At 41.7% G+C, this 18,457-nt stretch overlaps 1 protein-coding gene across 1 annotated transcript in view; it reads right to left on the bottom strand.

The window, feature by feature from the left end:
* Positions 1–18,457, bottom strand: part of NUP107 (nucleoporin 107) — a 38,077-nt gene that overhangs the window by 10,019 nt on the left and 9,601 nt on the right. Inside the window, exons 7-23 of the mRNA XM_080935284.1 lie at positions 17,452–17,579; positions 16,808–16,856; positions 14,942–15,013; positions 14,481–14,569; positions 13,683–13,761; positions 12,050–12,163; positions 11,050–11,140; positions 10,849–10,925; positions 9,870–9,929; positions 8,894–9,039; positions 8,741–8,789; positions 5,056–5,125; positions 4,704–4,822; positions 4,026–4,064; positions 3,381–3,531; positions 2,417–2,529; positions 1,484–1,586 (exon numbers count right to left, since the gene is read on the bottom strand). Coding sequence (XP_080791410.1) covers positions 1,484–1,586; positions 2,417–2,529; positions 3,381–3,531; positions 4,026–4,064; positions 4,704–4,822; positions 5,056–5,125; positions 8,741–8,789; positions 8,894–9,039; positions 9,870–9,929; positions 10,849–10,925; positions 11,050–11,140; positions 12,050–12,163; positions 13,683–13,761; positions 14,481–14,569; positions 14,942–15,013; positions 16,808–16,856; positions 17,452–17,579 — 1,549 coding nt within the window. The remainder of the gene's footprint in view (positions 1–1,483; positions 1,587–2,416; positions 2,530–3,380; positions 3,532–4,025; positions 4,065–4,703; positions 4,823–5,055; positions 5,126–8,740; positions 8,790–8,893; positions 9,040–9,869; positions 9,930–10,848; positions 10,926–11,049; positions 11,141–12,049; positions 12,164–13,682; positions 13,762–14,480; positions 14,570–14,941; positions 15,014–16,807; positions 16,857–17,451; positions 17,580–18,457) is intronic.

Raw genomic sequence — 18,457 nt, 5'->3', positions numbered from 1 at the left:
CTCCTACCTCCAAACAGTGACATCGCACCCAGTCAGGAGCAGACTGCAGCATGCTGACTGGCGTGCTTGCACTCAGCTCAATTTCTCTACTGCACTACAGTTCAGGAAGCCCTGCCTAGGGAATGGTGAGCTAATTTTAAGAGGTGAACTATGCAAATGCTTCTTGGTCTCTCAAGGATTACATTTGGTTTTTCTTAGTTCCTGTTTCTAGGTTGTCACAAAATTTGGTGTCATGGTTTAGAAGATGCAGTTTTGTGAAGTTTTATTTTAGAGCATTACTAAATAATGGGTCCCCTAATTGTTCATAAAGGAAATTCACTCTGAAACTGTGAATGACATGCGGAAACCTTTATAAAACGTTAGGACTCTTGCAGTGCTTGCTCAGGTGTCTGTGCTAACACATGCTAGCCCCTGAGGTCCAATGCTATACCCTTCTCTATGGGATTTCTCAGCCTTTTACCTGTACATGTAGTGTGGTCCCTTGGTCACCTCTTTCTGTCTCGAGATATACACAGCAGTTTTTGCTTAAGAACTACTGACTTGGCTGTGGAGGTGGCTCAATGGTTGGAGCACTGGCTGATCCTCTGGAAGATGTAGGCTTCATTCTCAGCACCCACAGGGCAGCTCACAATTGTCTGTAACTGCACTTTCAGATGATCCATGGCAATAGAATGCATGTGGTACACATATATATACATGCAGGCAAATACCCATACACATAAAATAATCTTTAAAAAAAAAAGCTACTGGCCTGAGACAAGGTGGCCTGTGCCTTGAAAGCTGAGGAGCTAGCTGAGGAGTATGTCAGTAGTTAGGGTGCTTATTGCAAAGCCCAAAGACCAGCGTTCATCACTGGGACCAACGTAGTGGAGAGAGAGAAGCTATAAGTGGTGAGGATACATTAGTGAGCTGCCCTTTGATCTCCATACACACACTATGGGACATGCATATTCCCCAACTCAAAACAATAAGCAAAAAGAACAAGCACCTGCCAGTCTGATGGAAGGTCAAAACTGTGTTCCAATCTCATGCTGGGGACAATCAGCACAGGCCTGTAATTATCAGCTGGTTCAGTGTTCATTTAGTTATTTACTATCATGTGTATGAGTGTTCTGCCCACATGTATGTATGAGTACCAGGTATGTACCTGGTACTCATAGGGTCAGAAGATCCCCTGGAACTGGGATTATGGATGTCTGTGAGCTGCCGTGTGGGTGCTGGGAGTTAACTTGGTTCCTCCGTCCCAGTGAATATTTACTGGATGAATGAGTGTCCATTCTATAGTCAATTCAGATGGATTCTCTATGGACCAGGTAGAGCACAGGTGGAGGCAACTGACTAGGCAAGATCAGCCTGATCTCTGGTCCTGAGGTTGAGCTCACAGCCCTTACCAACCCATTCACTGAAGTAAGTGGGAAGTTCTGCAAACATACAATAAAAGTTAGACACGCGAGATCAGATCAGCTGTAAGAGTACAACCCACCTAAGAACTTCCTCATGATGGCGTTGCCTTGCCTCAGGGCTTCGGCCCTCTGAGCTGGGTCAAACAGCAGCCAGTCAATCACATCGATCTTCAAGCGGTCCTCCTAGACATCCAAAGATCACACAACACGTTTTACTTCACAGACATTTGCAAATGAGTGGAACTCATGCTGGACGCACTCTAATAAAAACCATTTCCCATTTTATACAGATTTGTGAGTAGACCAGGTTTTCCTCAGCGCTCTTCTAAACTACAGGAAGCCTCTCTGGCCTGTGAAGCTGGAATCAATCACTGACTGTCCGGCCAACACAACTCATCTGGGATGGGATGCAGGAAACAACCTGGGGTTCACAAACACTAGGCAAGCACTTCAGCACGGAGCCACACTCCCAGCCCCAAGTTGTTTTCCTTCGCAGATTTTATCTTTCTTCCTAAAGATTGAAGTCAGCTATGTTTACAGCATCGGGTAGATCCTGATAATCAAAGGTCAACATCAGGTTTGTGTTGAAAAGAAGCCTTCCTTAACATAATTCAGTGTCTGAATAAAACCTTAAAACTTGTCAATTTTTGTCATTTATAAGGTACTGAGGGTGGAGACATGGCTCAGTAACTAAGAGCACTGGCTGATCTTACAGAGGTCATGGGTTTGATTCCCAAAATCCCCATGGTAACTCACAACTGTTTGGAACTCCAGTTCCAAGGAATCCAGTGCCCTCTTCTGACCTCCTTGGGTATCAACCATGCATAAGGTGCACAGACATATGCATGCAAAACATCAATGCACATAAAATAAGTATATTTTTAAAAATGTAAAGGCCTTATGTTCTTTAAAAAGGCAGACAGAAGCCAGTGTAACAAAGGAAGAAGTTCACCTAGAAAAAGATGTAGACTCTAAGCTTTATTGAACTTCCATTTCCCCCTCACCCAAATTACCTCAGTAGTGCCAGTGTCTAGGGATGGAGCCAAGTCATGGTGACTAAATTCACCATTATCTTTCTTCCGAATATTCTCGACTACAGTTTTTGTTATCGTTGCGACATCCAAATCTAAGGAATGTTTGGAAATGACAAAAACAAGGTAAAAACCAGAGTAATTATTAATATGAATAAACCTTAAAACAGTCACAACCTTTCTTTAAAGAAAAGCAAAAACATAAAACATTACACAGGTAAAAGTTGTTTTTATTCTCTAAAAGAATTTCGTTGAGATTTTTTACTCTTGTGTTTCTTCCTCAAAAGAAATAAGAGGTTTTTTTTTTTTAGTATAGAATAGAGTTTATTCAGGGCATGGGGAGGGGAGTCAAGAGGGTAGTCGAGGCAGAGAAAGGCAGAGAGAGAGAAGTAGAAAAGTAGAGGTGGGCCATGAGCATGTGGAGAGAGAGGGGAAGGGACAACAGGACAGAGCAGGAGCAGGAAGGCAAGAGCAAGAGCAAAATGAGACTTCATACAAGACAAAAGCCAAACCCAAAATGAAAGCCTGCCCACAAAGGCCAACGGGGGAGCTGAGCAGACGGTTCATTGGGTAAAGTTTGTGCTGCCCAAGCATGAGGACTGGAGTTCAAATCTCCAATGCGATCAAATGATAAGCTGAGTGTGAAACAGAACTTGTATGCAGAGATGGAGGCAGAGGCAGAGAGAGGCAAGAGAATTCCCAGAAGCGCCTGGGCCAGCTAGCCTGTCTCATGCAGCAGGAAAGTGGAAAATGGGGACTGATATCAGTGGTCCTTCTCTGACCTTCACATGCTATCACGTGCAAATTTCCCCTTCCCTTTCCTTTATGCACAAACATAATGTTTCAATGTAAACAGATATAGGAGATAAATGATAAAAGTACCTATACTCATTCTATGCAATGTTCACCTAAAAAGAAGTAACAGATAAAATTCGTGACTGCTTGCCTGCTTCCTTAGCCAGCTCTAGGCACTGGTGTCGCTGCTCAAATTCTGTAACGCCTTCCAGAAATGAGGCATACTGGGCAACAGCAAGGTCTCGAGGCAAATGACAGGTGTAGAACGCTATGAGGCTTATGTGCTTCTCGTTTATTAACAGCTAAGGAACACAAAGGTCACAGCACACCAAGTGAATTAGCAGTGTTTTGAGAAAACTCTGCTTCAAAATTGTAAATACATTTAGGAAAGATTCATAGATATGTGCTTCAGATCATAATACTTTTCTAGAAACATATCTAGAAAAATTCAAAGATCTCTATAGAGTCCAGTGGCTTCCAGAGTCTATAGCACTAAAATAGCATCACTTGGGGACTGCAGAGATGCTCTGAGGTTGAAAGCACTTGTTGCTCTTATAAAGATCCAGGTTTGGTCCCCAGTACCCAAATGAAGGTCACAATCATTCATTACTCCAGTGTTCTCTAGTGACCTCTAGCACATGTGCACATACATGTGAACACACACAAACACACTGAACATTCAAACATGCAGGCATAATACTTATACACATAAAATAAAAATACATGTTAAAAAAAAGTACCATTGTAATTTTTGTTTTCATTTTAAAAAAATCAAGTTTAGATTCTAAAAGTTTACCTGTATATATGTCTTCAGAACTTCAATAGAAACTTCTTCCTTCATAGGGAAAATAAACAATTCAGTTATTAACATCACCACTTATAGGTACAACAATACAAACTAATAAAAGTTTTACTTTTAAATACATGAAGAAATTTAATATTTATACTAAGTGGTAACTAAATGCTTATGAAGTGCATGTACTGCTTCAGCTCACCTTACATAAAAATAAAACAAACAATCACCTCTTTTTAAACATTTATCTACTGTGTTTGCAACCTCTGGGGGGTCAGTTCTCTCGTTCCATTATGTGGGTCCCAGCAAGTGAACTCAAGTCATGAGGCCTGGTGCAAACACGTTTTATATCGGCTAGGGCGTCAGTGGTTCTCAGAATGTCTTTGTGGGTGGATCCTGTCTGTTTTATGGAGGAAGGAAGTTCTTATACACCTAGAGTCACCCAGTTGGAGTTACTGAGCAAGGATCTGAGAAAGGACAAAGCCACAGCTTTCCACTTCCTGTCACCATACTTCTGTATGCACTCCTACACAATGTTAGCAAACATTCAGAAAAAGAAACTATTTCAATTCTCACACAGAATTTATTCTGGTTCCATTAGTAGTCTTTGGACTTTGTCCAATGCTGTGTCGGGTACTTAACTGCAAGCAGGAAGAGCAGGAAAAGCTTTATCTTACTTACTTTGGTCTGTAGTCCCAGGGTACGGAAAAACAGAATGAGGTGTGTCATAAAGCGGAGGAGGTGTCCAGGTAGACTGCTTCTGCTCTTGGACAGCCATCTGCTAAATTCATCCATCAGACCTAAGAGCCATCAGAACAAAGGTTTGACGGTCACCACAGGACACTTTCCAACAGAAAAAAAAGGTTCAACTTAGATTTGGCCTCACAGTAACAAGTAAACATGGTTACATATGAGGGGTGGATATCAGTGAAGGACTAAAAGATGTATTGAGTCCTGTGTACTGCTTCAAGAATGGCTATTTCAAAGAGACAAATGAAGAACTCAGGCAAAGTAAAATAAACCTGTATCTTACCATCAATGTCTCCCAGGATAAGGAATTTCTGAACTATATGGTAATGTTCTTGATTCTCTTCCAGAACTCTCTGAAAAAAAGTTTTACATTGCCATAAGTCTTCTGCATTCATTCTGAAGAGTGTATTCATTACTAAATGTCAAAATAAAATTTTAAAATATTATTTAATGTATATGAGTACACTGTCACCGTCTTCAGACACACCAGAAGATGGCATCAGATCCCATTACAGATGGTTGTGAGCCACCATGTGGTTGCTGGAAATTGAACTCAGGACTTCTGGAAGAGCAGTCAGTGCTCTTAAACGCTGAGCCATCTCTCCAGCCCATAAATGTCAAATTTTTAATGGGACATATACAAAGCCAGAAATGAAAGGCTTTAGGAAGATTTTAAAAAAGGGGGAAGAATGATGCCTTTAGGATATGTGCTCATGGAATAAACCCAGAACTGAACAATATCTCCCATGAGACAATCCAATATTAGTGTACCAACTGGTTTTGTGTCAACTTGACCCAAGCTCGAGTTATCACAGAGAAAGGAGCCTCAGTTGGGGAAATGCCTCCATGAGATCCAGCTGTAAGGCATTTTCTCAACTAGTGATCAAGGGGGGAGGGCCCAGCCCATTGTGGGTGGTGCCATCCCTGGGCTGGGAGACCTGGGTTATAAAAACTCGGGCTGAGCAAGCCAGGGGAATCAAGCCAGTAAGTAACATCCCTCCAGGAGCATCAGCTCCTGCTTCCTGACCTGCTTGAGTTCCAGTCCTGACTTCCTTTGGTGATGAACAGCAATGTGGAAGTGTAAGCTGAATAAACCCTTTCCTCCCCAACTTGCTTCTTGCTCATGATGTTTGTACAGGAATAGAAACCCTGACTAAGACACTTAGCGAGTGGAATTCTACTTATTATCTTTTGAAAGCACCCTTATCTGTGTATAGGTTCGAATGCCACAGTGCCACTGAAGGTCAAAGGACAACTTGTGGGAGTCCACTGTGTCCAAATACCATGTGGGCCCTAGAAGAGGAAACTCAGTGGTCAGGCTCAGCCAGGAATGTTTCTAAGCTGAGCCATTTGTGGGCACAAACTTAGTATTCTTTACATTTTATTCCTGCATATTTTGGCATACCATGGCCAACTAGAATAGAAGGATCCATGAGTCTTAAGCAAAATAAACAACAGGATAATTTTTCTACACTAGCAGCACTATGTAAAATCCTCTTGAGGTTATTTTCTTCTACACCTGTCACTGAGAATAACAAAACACAGTAGTGACCAGACACAGATGAGTGAACTAATTAACTCCCATTCTTTTTTTTGAAAAATAGGTCATTTTTTTATGTGCCAAATATATTTTCTTAGTAGTCAATTGTCTTTTAATGTTCATTTTTTGTACATTCAAAACCTTTGCGCTACTTGGCATTCAGCTCAGTTAATGGCATAGTTAAGGCTCTGCCTCTGTCCTTCCCAAGGAACAGCCTGCTCTGCCAGGGTCATTTATCTTCCATCATCACTGCTTCCTGTGGAACCAAAGGTCACGCCCGATGCCTTTCAGGCTCACACACATTGTTCTAGTTGAGACTGGGACCTGTTTGCCCACGCCCACTCCAGGGCATGAGCCCTGTCCCTGCTGCTTTACAGATGGCTCTTGTCATTCTTGTTCATGCTTCCACTTCAGATTCCCCCAAACAATATCCTTATACTACTACGATTCTTTGTTAATTTTATAATGAATGACTGACATTTTCAAATCTCCACATTCAAAATTATGCTTTATTTGCCTCATGTCTTTATGTCTCCCAATAAAGTTCTATTATTGGCTTTATGAGAGTCCTGAAACCCTTGATGAAGCTTATTTCTCACCTTGTCTGTTTAGTTATTCACTTAAAGGAGACTCGTTGGAAGCAGGATGCTACACCCTCTTTTACGTGGTTATAGCAAGTACAGATGGCTCCACAGTGCTGCTGTAAGTTACCCAGCGACTCTAACACATTATCTGTAACTCCTTTAGTGTTAACTTGTCAGATGTACACTGCTGCGTGTCACATCCCCTACCCCGAGACACTTACTTCTATTCCTGACTTGGTTTTCCCTACTCATACTTTCCAAAAGAATTTATACAACCATTATAAACCCTTGGCAGAAAAAAACCCAGTAATTTCCGTACCGTATAAAGTATATTCATGCAGTAATAAAGAAAAAACCCAACAGAAATTAGTTATAGGATATGAACAGAGAATTTATAAACACACAGGGGCTGTAGAGACAGAACAGTAGTTAAGAGTAATGGCTGCAGTTCCAGAGGTCCTGGGTTTGACTCCCAGCACAAAGACGGCAGCTAGTAACTATTTACTTTAATTCCAAGAAATCTGAAGCCCTCTTCTGGCCATCACGGGCACTGCATGAATGTGGTGTACAAACATACATGCTGGGAAAACACCCACTGGCATGAAATACAAAATTAAAACCAAATTTCTTAAAGGTAAATTCACAAATAAGACACAGGGAAACAAACTCAGTGCCGTTTCCTATCTACACCATCAGGCTGGCAAAAATACAAAGCATGCCACTCAGGACTGGGATAAATAAATAGTTTAATCAACTGCTTGTGGTAGTGTTGATCACTGCAATCTGATGCTTTTCCTGTTGTACATGGTTTTCTTCCTTTTACCTTTAGTTTTAACTGTACAGCTTGAAGGCACACTCTTGATATGTCTTTAACTTAGAGCTGAGATATGTAACTACACAGCAAAAATGTTCATTCTTTAACCCCGCAACACCGTCAAGAGTGTTAGAACCCAGCCTCAGGAGGCAGCACAACAGGAAGCTGACACATCTTCACACATACACATGTTCTTTACAGTTCTAGACCCACCCTTAGCATTAACTGAAGGAAAAACTTTAAAAAAGAAAATGAACATCAAAGCCAGGTATGATGGCTCGCCTAAAATTTCAGCACCTAGGGGTCTAGGACAGGAGGATTATCACAAGTTTGAGGTCAGTCTGGCCTCACAAGGCAGCTGGAGTTGTTCAGTAAGAATACCAAGGTATCTCTTAAAAGAAAGAACCAAACAAAAGAGTTGGCTAAAATATAGCAACTTGGACAGATTAGCATTAAATGGAAACATGATCTGAACTTTTCCAGTGCTGTACTCCAGCATCCACAGCACCCGCCTAACACTGTACCCCAGCATCCACAGCACTTACTTGGACTTGAGAACCATGGAAAAAGATGCAGTGTGTATGTGTTGGTATGTTTACTGTCTGAGGAAATAAGGCGTTACATAGGCCTTACTGGCACACATTAAAATTCTACCATTACATGTTAGAATGTTCTACCATTACAAGTACACATATACACTAGTTACTGAAAGAAAAACAAAAACCAAACCAAAAAAAAAAAATCACTAAAAAAATGTTTTTCATTTTGTTTTGAGACAGGGTCTCAGACATAGCACAACCATTCTAGAAATCATGGTGAGGATGCAGTCTCAGCCCTCTGCGTACTAGGATTATAACATGGACCACCAAGCCTTATCCAATAAATATTATTTTGGAGGTCTCTTATTTTGAGAGCAGTGAGGAAAAGATGAGAAAGGAGATTTCCACATTTTCTCCCTTCCAGCTTCACAGTACAACCACATAACATTAATTTCATATGCTACATGTAACAAAGTCATGTTAGCATTTACCTTTTTATCAGTGGCTTGCAGTTCTTCAAAAACTTTTTCTAAGGTCCAACTTCAAGAGGGAAAACAAAAGGGGACAAAGTGACAAGGTGAGAAGTGCTGTGCAGCCACACTCCCGCAGTGACCGCCACCGTGCCTGTCGCCGAGCTCACTCACTTTACTTCCATGTACTCTCGAGGGAGCTCCTCAGCTTCATCCAGCGTCATCACTGACGTCCGGATCTCCTGCTCCACCAGGCTGTCCACCATCACCCGGAAGTAGGCCCACACTGTGTCTTCCCAGGTATCACAGACCGGAAGGAGCTTTTTACCCATTCCAAAGGAGAAACACAGACACAGTCAGCAAAGGAGAAAGGGAAACCAATTACCCACGGGACGCCAAGCTTTTAAAAACCATCTGATGACAGGGCACTAAGGGGTTTAAAAGTATGTACCAAATAACCTTTCTCCCAAACTAAAACTTTTGAGACACTTGTATGATTAAGACTTTTTCCACACCAATTTCATAGTCACACTGCATTCTAATATCAAATGGTATTTCAAATCATCAGAGCATGTATCAGAACAGCTGTTGAAACTGAGGAACAAAGGGAGTCTGGGAAAAGGTACACGGGCTTGAGTCCAAGCAGCATTGTGCCTTAGCACTGCATTTCTAGATAGACTCTGAGTCATCAGGAAACAGGTGTCGTGATTCTTCATGTAAGAGACAAGTGCATGCCTATAATCCCTCCACTGAGGAGGCTGGGGTGGTAGGGTCATGAGTTCGAGGGCAGCCTGATTTACTAAACAAGATCCTAGTCTCAAAAACAGGAAACATTACAGCAAAAAAAAAAAAAAAAAGTGTGAGCTAGAAGGAGCTATGTATCAAGAAACTGTAACAAAGTAACAACAGAAACAAGCTAACAATCAAAAATCCATACACAGAAACAACAACAAAAAAAAACCCAAAAAAACAAAACAAAACAAAAATACCATATATATGTGGGTAGTGTCAAAATAAGCAGGTTGTCACTGCCCTGCTTTCTGACTTGGAGGCTTTGGAAAGCAGCTTAAGTAGGCTACACACAACTATGAGGACATTTAAGCATTTGGTTTTATTCCACAGAATAGTTAAACATTACCGGACTGCATACCTGCTTAAGATTCCCACTCAGCGCTGCGTAAATCGCTCGTTCATATTTATTAAAAAGTTCCTAAAACACAATGAGTAAAAAGATTTGCGATTATTACTTTTCCTAGTGTGTCTCTTCATAATTCTTCTGGATGGATCCTAGTCACTTAGTTCTTAAGTGACATTCAGTGAATATGTCCATTTTGTGACAGATCTACTGTGTGTGGAGGGCACATGTGCACCCAGGCAGTCAGAGGAAAGCAGGAGTGCGCCCTCTCCCTCCTCCAAGGCCCATCAAGCCTGTGCGGTACCACCTACTTACTGAGCCGTCTCTCCAGCTCCTGTTCTCATTCTCTGCATCACTGACCGAATCTTAAAGCATCTTCTAGTCCACAACTGTGAGACTTCCTGCATTCTGTGGTGACTTTAGTGTGTTCCTCGTGTCACACAGAACTAGTTCTTTCTTCACGAGCTTTCTATCCTGCCCCACAGACCTCCCACAGCTCTAGCTTCCCAACCTAGGTATGCACCTTTACCTCCTTGAGTTTTCACTCTCAACATAGTTTTAGGAAGGTAAGTGTGATGTCTTAGAGACCAGCTGGAGGCTGTGGTCTTAGTCTCTACACTCACCTGCTCTGTCCTCAGTGCTTCAGTCTCAGGATGTATTTACTTATTTATATGAGTACACCGTAGCTGTCTTCAGACACACCAGAAGAGGGCATCGGATCCCATTACAGATGGTTGTGAACCACCATGTGGTTGCTGGGATTTGAACTCAGGACTTCTGAAAGAGCAGTCAGTGCTCTTAACCACTGAGCCATCTCTCCAGCCCAATGTTTAACTCTTAGTACCTAGTGTCTGAACAATTCTGCTACATCATCAAGCCTGCTCCTGACGTGACTAGAACCTCTCTCCTACACTGAACATCCATAGCTCCAGCACACTGTCATTTAATTAAACCGGATGGAAGATAAGTCCCAGTGAGAATTGCATTATCTTACATCTTCAGCCATTCTCCAGCAACTAATCTTCCAGATCCGTCTATATGGGTTCCCTTCGACAGGCTCTAGCTCTGTCCCTACAAAACAGAGAAGGGATGAAGCATTCCAGTCACTTCTAGAAGAAAAGGCTGCCATTCACCAACGCTGGCATACAGAGCTAACCACCTCCACACCCAGCTCTCAGAATAAAACCCGACATACCTCCATTAACATTAGGGTCATGGTACAGTTTCCAGCCTTCCAGGGTTGCAGCTCGCCATGCTTGTCCGCAACGTTTACAGAGGCGTTGTGCCTTCAGAAACCAGAGGAACTGTTAGTGACACCACTGGTGCAGACCTGAAAAGCACCGTGCTTTGTCGTAAAGCAAACCCAATATGACGAAACTAGCTACCAAGTGGCACCAATGTCACAGGGGATGACGAAGGAACTGGCAATGGTACCCCACTTTACTCACAAATGTGTATGGCTGAGGCTGTTCCCTTGTTTGTCAGGGCCAGGGTCTTCACTTTACCAACCGAGTTATATCCCAAGCACCTTATTTTTCTAACAATTCCTTCTTTAATATTGGGCTTGCTAATAGGGCACCATGGCATCCACTCACTCACATGGAATTTCACTAAAAATAAATGGATCTGATGGACCCTTACTTATGGAATAGAAAGTTATTAAAAAATCTCTGTAAGCCAGGTGGTAGTGATGCATGCCTTTAATATCAGGAGGCAGAGAGGCCAGCCTGGTCTATAGAATGAGTTCCAGGACAGCCAGGATTACACAAAAAAAGCCTGTCTTGAAAAACCAAAACAAACAAAAGCAAAAACCAACCAAACAAAAACCCCACCTCGAAATGAGATCTATCACCCGTTTAATCCACTGACACTTCCTTAAATTCAACAACCAGGAAAATGTGAGAGGCAATGCAGTCTGAACTGTGTAAGGAGCATCACCCAGTGTCATGCTGTGACTACAGCACCCAGTGCACTTCTCAATGGAATAAGGCAAGGTCTGGATGGCTAAAGAACGTGGGAAGAGCTCTGGGCAGAGGGCACTGCTTGGAAGTCACAGCCGTGTGCCCTACTTGGAAATGTGTGAGGGCAGAGCAAGATACTATATGGGACCAGAGCACTGAAGAAGTGCAGCCAGCCACTGAGAGTCTTCATGCAAATGGCACCTGGAACCTGATCTGCAGGGTCACATCTCTCACCTCCTCTGTCATCCCAGCACGGATTAGAGTGAAGAGGTACTTCAGCAGTCTGACCTCATCTTCTCTGTCCAGATCGTCAAGTGGCATTTTCTGTCTAATGGGAGCATCTGGGTCCTATGAAAAACAATCCCCACTAATGATACACATTTGGAACACACACACACACACACACACACACACACACACACACACACACGTTGAACGTTTTTGTTTAGTCACTATTTTCTACCCGAGTGGGTCATACATATGGTGCTAGGGATCCAGTTGGCACAGCTCTACTGCTGAGATCATAAGCCTGTTGACCCTACATGCCCATTCACACATGATAAATTCATGTGACACGATGAATCTATATGGTATGTACATACAGAAATAAATTACTTTAAAATTTAGTTAATAAAGAGAATGAAGTTCCTAACAGGTCCATTTGTCTGCTGATCCCCCACTTCAAATAGATACCATTACCCTAGCCAAGCCGGGTCACTGCATTATTTGAGCTGATTCCCTCACTGTACTTATAAAAGACCCAGAAAATGAACAAACACCAAGGAAAACCCAAAGGACTGTGACTAGAAAACATGGCCTTTCTAAGAACACAGGGCAGGAGGGCTCACTAAGTATTCAGCTTGAGATTACTCTCATGTACACCACAAATGGAGAAAGAGATAGAACTCTGTGGTAGAGACGCTGCCCAGCATGCCATGGGCTCAGTCCCAAGGAGAGTAAAACACAACCAAATACAACAGCCAGCCCTTCAAAACAACCAAAACAACAAAGTCAACTACACACTAGTCACTAATAAATAAGTAAAAATATCCCAGAGCACTCAGAAGGCGGGGGAGGATCTCAGGTTCAAAGGCAGCCTGGGACACACACAGACACACAGACACACAGACACACAGACACACACACACCCAGGATGGAAGGCTCACACAGCCTTGTAACTCCAGGTGGCTCAGTGGCCTCTTCTGGTTTATGCAGTCATCTGCACTCACAAGTGCACATGTCTACACACCACACAAATATACATACGATTAATAATAACAAATCTTGGAAAACATACATTTCCACAGAATTTCTAATACCATTATTCTTACATACAACTTTTGTGTGTTTTGAACATTTGGTGACAAACATCACACAATGAATTTCAAACAAAAATGATTTTAATGTGACTAAAGAAAGAATATCACTTATCTTTAAAGTCAAACTTTATTTCCAAGGACACTTACTGTCCTGGCTAGCTTTATGTTAATTGATATAAGCTCCATTCATCTGAAAGGAGGGAACTACAGTTAAGGAAAGGCCTCGGTAAGATCCAGCATGTTCTTAATTAATGATTAAGTGGGAAAGGGGCCTGCCCATTGTGGGTGTGGTCATCCCTGGGCTTGTGATCCTGAGTTCTATAAGAAAGCAGGCTGAGCAAGCCAGGGGAGCAAGGCAACAGGCAGCACCCTCCATGGCTCTGCATCAGCTCCTGCCCCAGGTTCCTGCCGTGCTTGAGTTCCTGTCCTGGCTTTCTCCAATAATGAACAGTGATATGGAAGTGTAAGTGGAATAAACCCTTTCCTCCCCGAGGTACGTTGACCATGGTGTCTCATCACAGTAACAGCCACCCTAACTAGGAACTTACCAGTTCAGTGACAAGAGGACGGGTACTTCCTATATAAGACAGTAGCTGCCGCTGCTTTAAGGAGTGAAGGGTATTTTCCCTGGGGGAAAAAAAAAGTCAGTTTTCTAAAAGGCCAATCTGAATATTATTTGTTTTCTAGATAACAACAATAAAGAAAAAACACACCCCACAAAAATATACCTGTGTGTTCAAAACAAGGGAAAAAAAAACCAATAAATGTAGAAAAATGTACAAAGCCCTTAACACAGAAAGGCAGTTTGTCTCAGAGGAAGGAGGATGGTGAACTTGTTTTCATGCTTTGGAAGTCAATCATAAGCCTGCATCTGTTTAAGTCTGTGTCTTTTACTGTGTTATCTATGTAGTCCTGGATGGTCGGGAACTCACTCTGTGGACAGGTTGGCTTAGACCTGAGATTCACCTACCTCTGCCTCCTGTTGCTGGAACCAAAGTGCGTGCTACCACAATGTGAGCCTCCATTTGTTTCCAGTTAAGCCCAGAGGATGGAGCTGGAGTTTGAGGAAGTTGTAAACCATTTCACACGGGTACTGAGAACTGAGCTCAGGACCTCTGGAAGAGCACAAGTCTACCTCTCCAGACGCCTACTTATTTTCTCAATAGTGTCTTTTCTTTTTCTCTTTTTTCGAGACAGGATCTCTCTATGTAGTCCTGGCTGGCCTAGAACTCAGGAGATTTCTAGAATGCTGAATGTGAATGCTGAGATCACCGTGTGCACCACCACCTCCCAGCATAAAAAGTAGTCTTAAGATAAAATAGTATAAAGGTTCCTCAGAAACTCACCAATATACTGATTTTGCATAAAACTCAATATTGTCCGAGAAGTCTCCGATCTCATCTTTGGCAATGCTCTCTAGCCAATCTACCACCAACTAGAAAAGAACAAAAGAGGGAGATCGCTGTAACTCTGCAAGGTCTTATTTGGTAGGTACCACCCTTAATCAGAAGTTTCCGATATCAAATAACTTTTTACAGCCACAATTTTTACTTTTGTAAGATAAACAAGCACACAACAATAAATAGTATTTCCTGTAGGACTAAAGCTATTTTTAATAGTCTACTCTTGGAAACACAAAGTTGTTATTTAAGTTAAAAAAACAACATTCTAAATTTCTTATTTCTTTTAATTACAAATAAAAAACTCAGGTGAAAAGAAAATTAAGAAAAGATTTTAGGTTAAAAAAAAGTCATTTGTCTTTTCTCCATGATTCTTTAAAGAAATAATTTAAGAATTCCAGCCGCACCTGGCTCTGTCGGACCAGTGAGTCCCTCTGAAACAGCGCTTCCACAACTGTCTTCTCGCTGGCATTGATACCCTGTGACAGAGACAGGAAAGGGAGGAAAGAGAAGAGGATGCCCTCAGATGACTTCAAAACAAAGCCAGTTACAAATGAGCACCTTAAACAATCTGTGTATTTATTTACCCTTTGCTTTATGGGCTCTCTTTTATGTTTTTAGACAGGGTCTCACTGTATAGCCTGGATGGCCTGGAGCCCACAGAGACCTGCTTGCCTCTGTCTCCTAATTCCTATATTAAAGATGTGTATCACCATACCTGGCTGTATATGTATGTATTCTTAAAAAGTTATTTATAGGAGCTGGAGATATGGCTCAGTGGTTAAGAACACTATCTGCTCTTCCAGCAGACCCAGGTTCAAATCCAAGCATCCACATGGCAGCTCACAAGTGTCTGTAACTCCAAGATCTGACACTCCACACAGACTTATGTGTAGGCAAAACACCAGTGCACAGTAAAAAACACCACCAGGGCTGGAGAGAGGGCTCAGTGGTTAAGACCACTGATTGTAATTCCAGAGGTCCTGAGTTCAAATCCCAGCAACCACATGGTGGCTCACAACCATCTGTAATGGGATCTGATGCCCTCTTCTGGTGTGTCTGAAGAGAGCAACAGTGTACTCACATAAACAATCAAATCTTTAAAAAGAAACAAACAACCTAACACCAACGAAAAAACACACAAGGCACAAAACAAACAATAACAACAAGAAAACCAAGAATAAAAATGATTCATAAAGCCAGGTGGGTAGTGGCGGTGCACTCTCATCATAGCACCTGTGGGGCAGACAGGCAGATCAAGCTCTTGAGATGGAGGCCAGTCTGGCCTACAGATCGAGTTTCAGGACCACCAGGGCTACACAGAGAACCCTGTATCGAAAACCCACATAAATAAATAAAATTTAAACTATACACTGTTTACTTTTTACCTGACAGTTTAGTTTGTTATACTTGGATTTTTAAAATTCTGTCTGTGAGCTGGTACACGGCTTAGCATCACAGTGTTAGCCTCACATGAACAAAACTGAGTCCACACCCAGCACTGCATGAAAAGAACATCTGTCATTTCCACAATATAAGGGAAACGCACACACACAGAGAGAAGGAAAAGATTGCTGATTACGGCATGGCGGTGTGAGCTATGGTCTCAGCAGCAGGACAGTTGATAAAATAAAAATAAGTTGGGGGACAGGAGAAAAGATAACCCCACATAAAATTACTATTGCTGACACACAGATTTATTACTAATGAATTTTTTAAAAGCAAACATAAAGTTATGCAGCTAGCAGAGTTGCCTGGCATCCATGAGGCCTGACTGGGTGCCACCGCTCCTTTACAATCCCAGCAGTTTTGACAGAAAGACAGGTCTAGGCCAGTCTATACTTCAGGGGACTGTCTAAAAAAATGCCCAGTAGTAAATAAATTAATAAAAAAATACAAGGCTGTGTGGTGTGGTGGTGTATAATCTCAGCACTTAAGACAGAGAGACAGAAGGGTGGTGATTTTGAGGCCATCTGGTCTACAAAAACCACACCCTGTCTCAAAAAAGGAAAATAAAAAACTAATTATTTGAGAGAAGTTTTATTATGTATGTGGTATAAAATGCACAGAAACCATATGATAGAATGTAAAGAGTTATTACATTAGAGGGATAAAAACTTTTACTGTTACCCATAAATATAAGTATTTGATTATTTTGAGCATCATTTCTTATTTGTAAATTTTTAAAATGGGGAATAGTGGGTTGAAAACTCAAATCTCCAAACTGTAATGGAAAAAGAACCTGTGATGCAAAAAATTAATAGAAAACTTACAGCAATTGCAAACATATTTTCCTCTTCTAATGAAGACTGTATTCTGTCTCTAGGAAAAATAATACAAAATGAAAAAGCTTTACACAAATGCATGAAACCACCTTTTAAGCTGTTCCACACTCTACTAGGAGAAACCAATGAGATGCAGTTAACTCCACCGTCACATTTAACTAGGAAGTAAGCAATGACTACGTCACCACTCTAGTGCCAACGCCTGAACTAAACTGGCAACGACTACTGTAGCCTTAACAGCGCCCAGGGCACATGCCTTTTCGTGTGGCAAAATTAATCATGATTTTCTTTCAGTATTTCATAATAAAACTCCAAACCACCTGGTCTCTTTTTTTCCTTACTTTCTGCAGCCCAGGCTTGCCTCAAACTTTCAGCCCTTCTGCCTCAGCCTCCTGGGGTTTCATGAGTATATTTTGTCTGGCTACAGACTGATACATTTGTAGCTACCAGCTTTATACCTGATAGCCCCTCTTCCTCATAACCTATTCTCCACACCTGAAGTATTAGAAATGACAAATCCCAGATTAGCAAAACCTAAGTCTACCTCTCATGAACAGTGAATTAATCTGCCTAACTGCCTTATTACCTTCTGTTCATCTCACTTACGAGTCATGAGTTCTACACAACATTACCTATACAAAGAAGTGAGCAGCCTCCACGTGACCATCTCCTGTTGCAGAAGCCAGAGCATACTGGCTGTCTTGGAAAACTTCTGCAGTCCGGGCGTTGCTCGGCTCACTATCTTGCTCAGGATATTCACCTACGTGAGAAACACAGTGTACAGAGGCTGCTTGTCTACAACTCTTGAGTAGAGTGCTAGCAGAAATCTTGTACAGTATATATACAAACATATACATTTTCCTGACTACCTATGTTTTTAATAGAATGCAGTATAACATCCTCTCAAGAAATGGTGCTAATCTGAGCAAACATATTTATATGAATATACATAAAAGCTTAATACACTTTAATCTCCAGATTCAACAACACTAGCCACAGGTATATATTTTTTTATCCCCACATATCTACCCATAGGACAAGTTAAATTTATCTTACAAAATCTTATGAACCAGTAACAATAACTACCTTAAAATTATGTCTAAAAAATTTATGATGTTAACAAACCAAGAAAATAAAGTTCTTAAAGACTGGTACCAAACCATGTTATTTCTAAACAAAATGTCAACAATGTTCCTGCTTTCTCTAATTTAGTGATCTAGAACCCTTTTGGGAACCGATCACTAAATTTTGGGCACATAAGAATAATGAAAACTACTCAAATATTTTCCTTGAAACACATACAAAATTGTTTAGCAGGAAGCTTAGGGACTGGAGGCAAATGAAATCTGTTAGAGGTCCTGAATAGCACACCTAAGGGGACTGAGACATCGTCCTCCTCATTAGAATACAAGACTCACACTACCCACCCTGTCAGAAAGCAACCACAAAAGACCTGCTCTGAAGACTAGTACTTAGGAAAAGTAACATCTGCACATTAATCATTTGTGGAATCGTCATTTGAGGGCTGACAGGATGGTCCAGTAGGAAATGCGCATGCGCTGATGTCCAGCCTATGGACCTGACCACATGGTGAAGGGAGAGCTGACTCCCACAAGCTGTCCTCTGACCTCCACACAA

The sequence above is a fragment of the Micromys minutus genome, assembly GCF_963924665.1.
Source record: "Micromys minutus genome assembly, chromosome: 22".
In the NCBI taxonomy this organism is placed as follows: Eukaryota; Metazoa; Chordata; class Mammalia; order Rodentia; family Muridae; genus Micromys; species Micromys minutus.
Note: the sequence above shows the minus strand (reverse complement) of the source record. Positions and strands in the feature narration are given on the sequence as shown.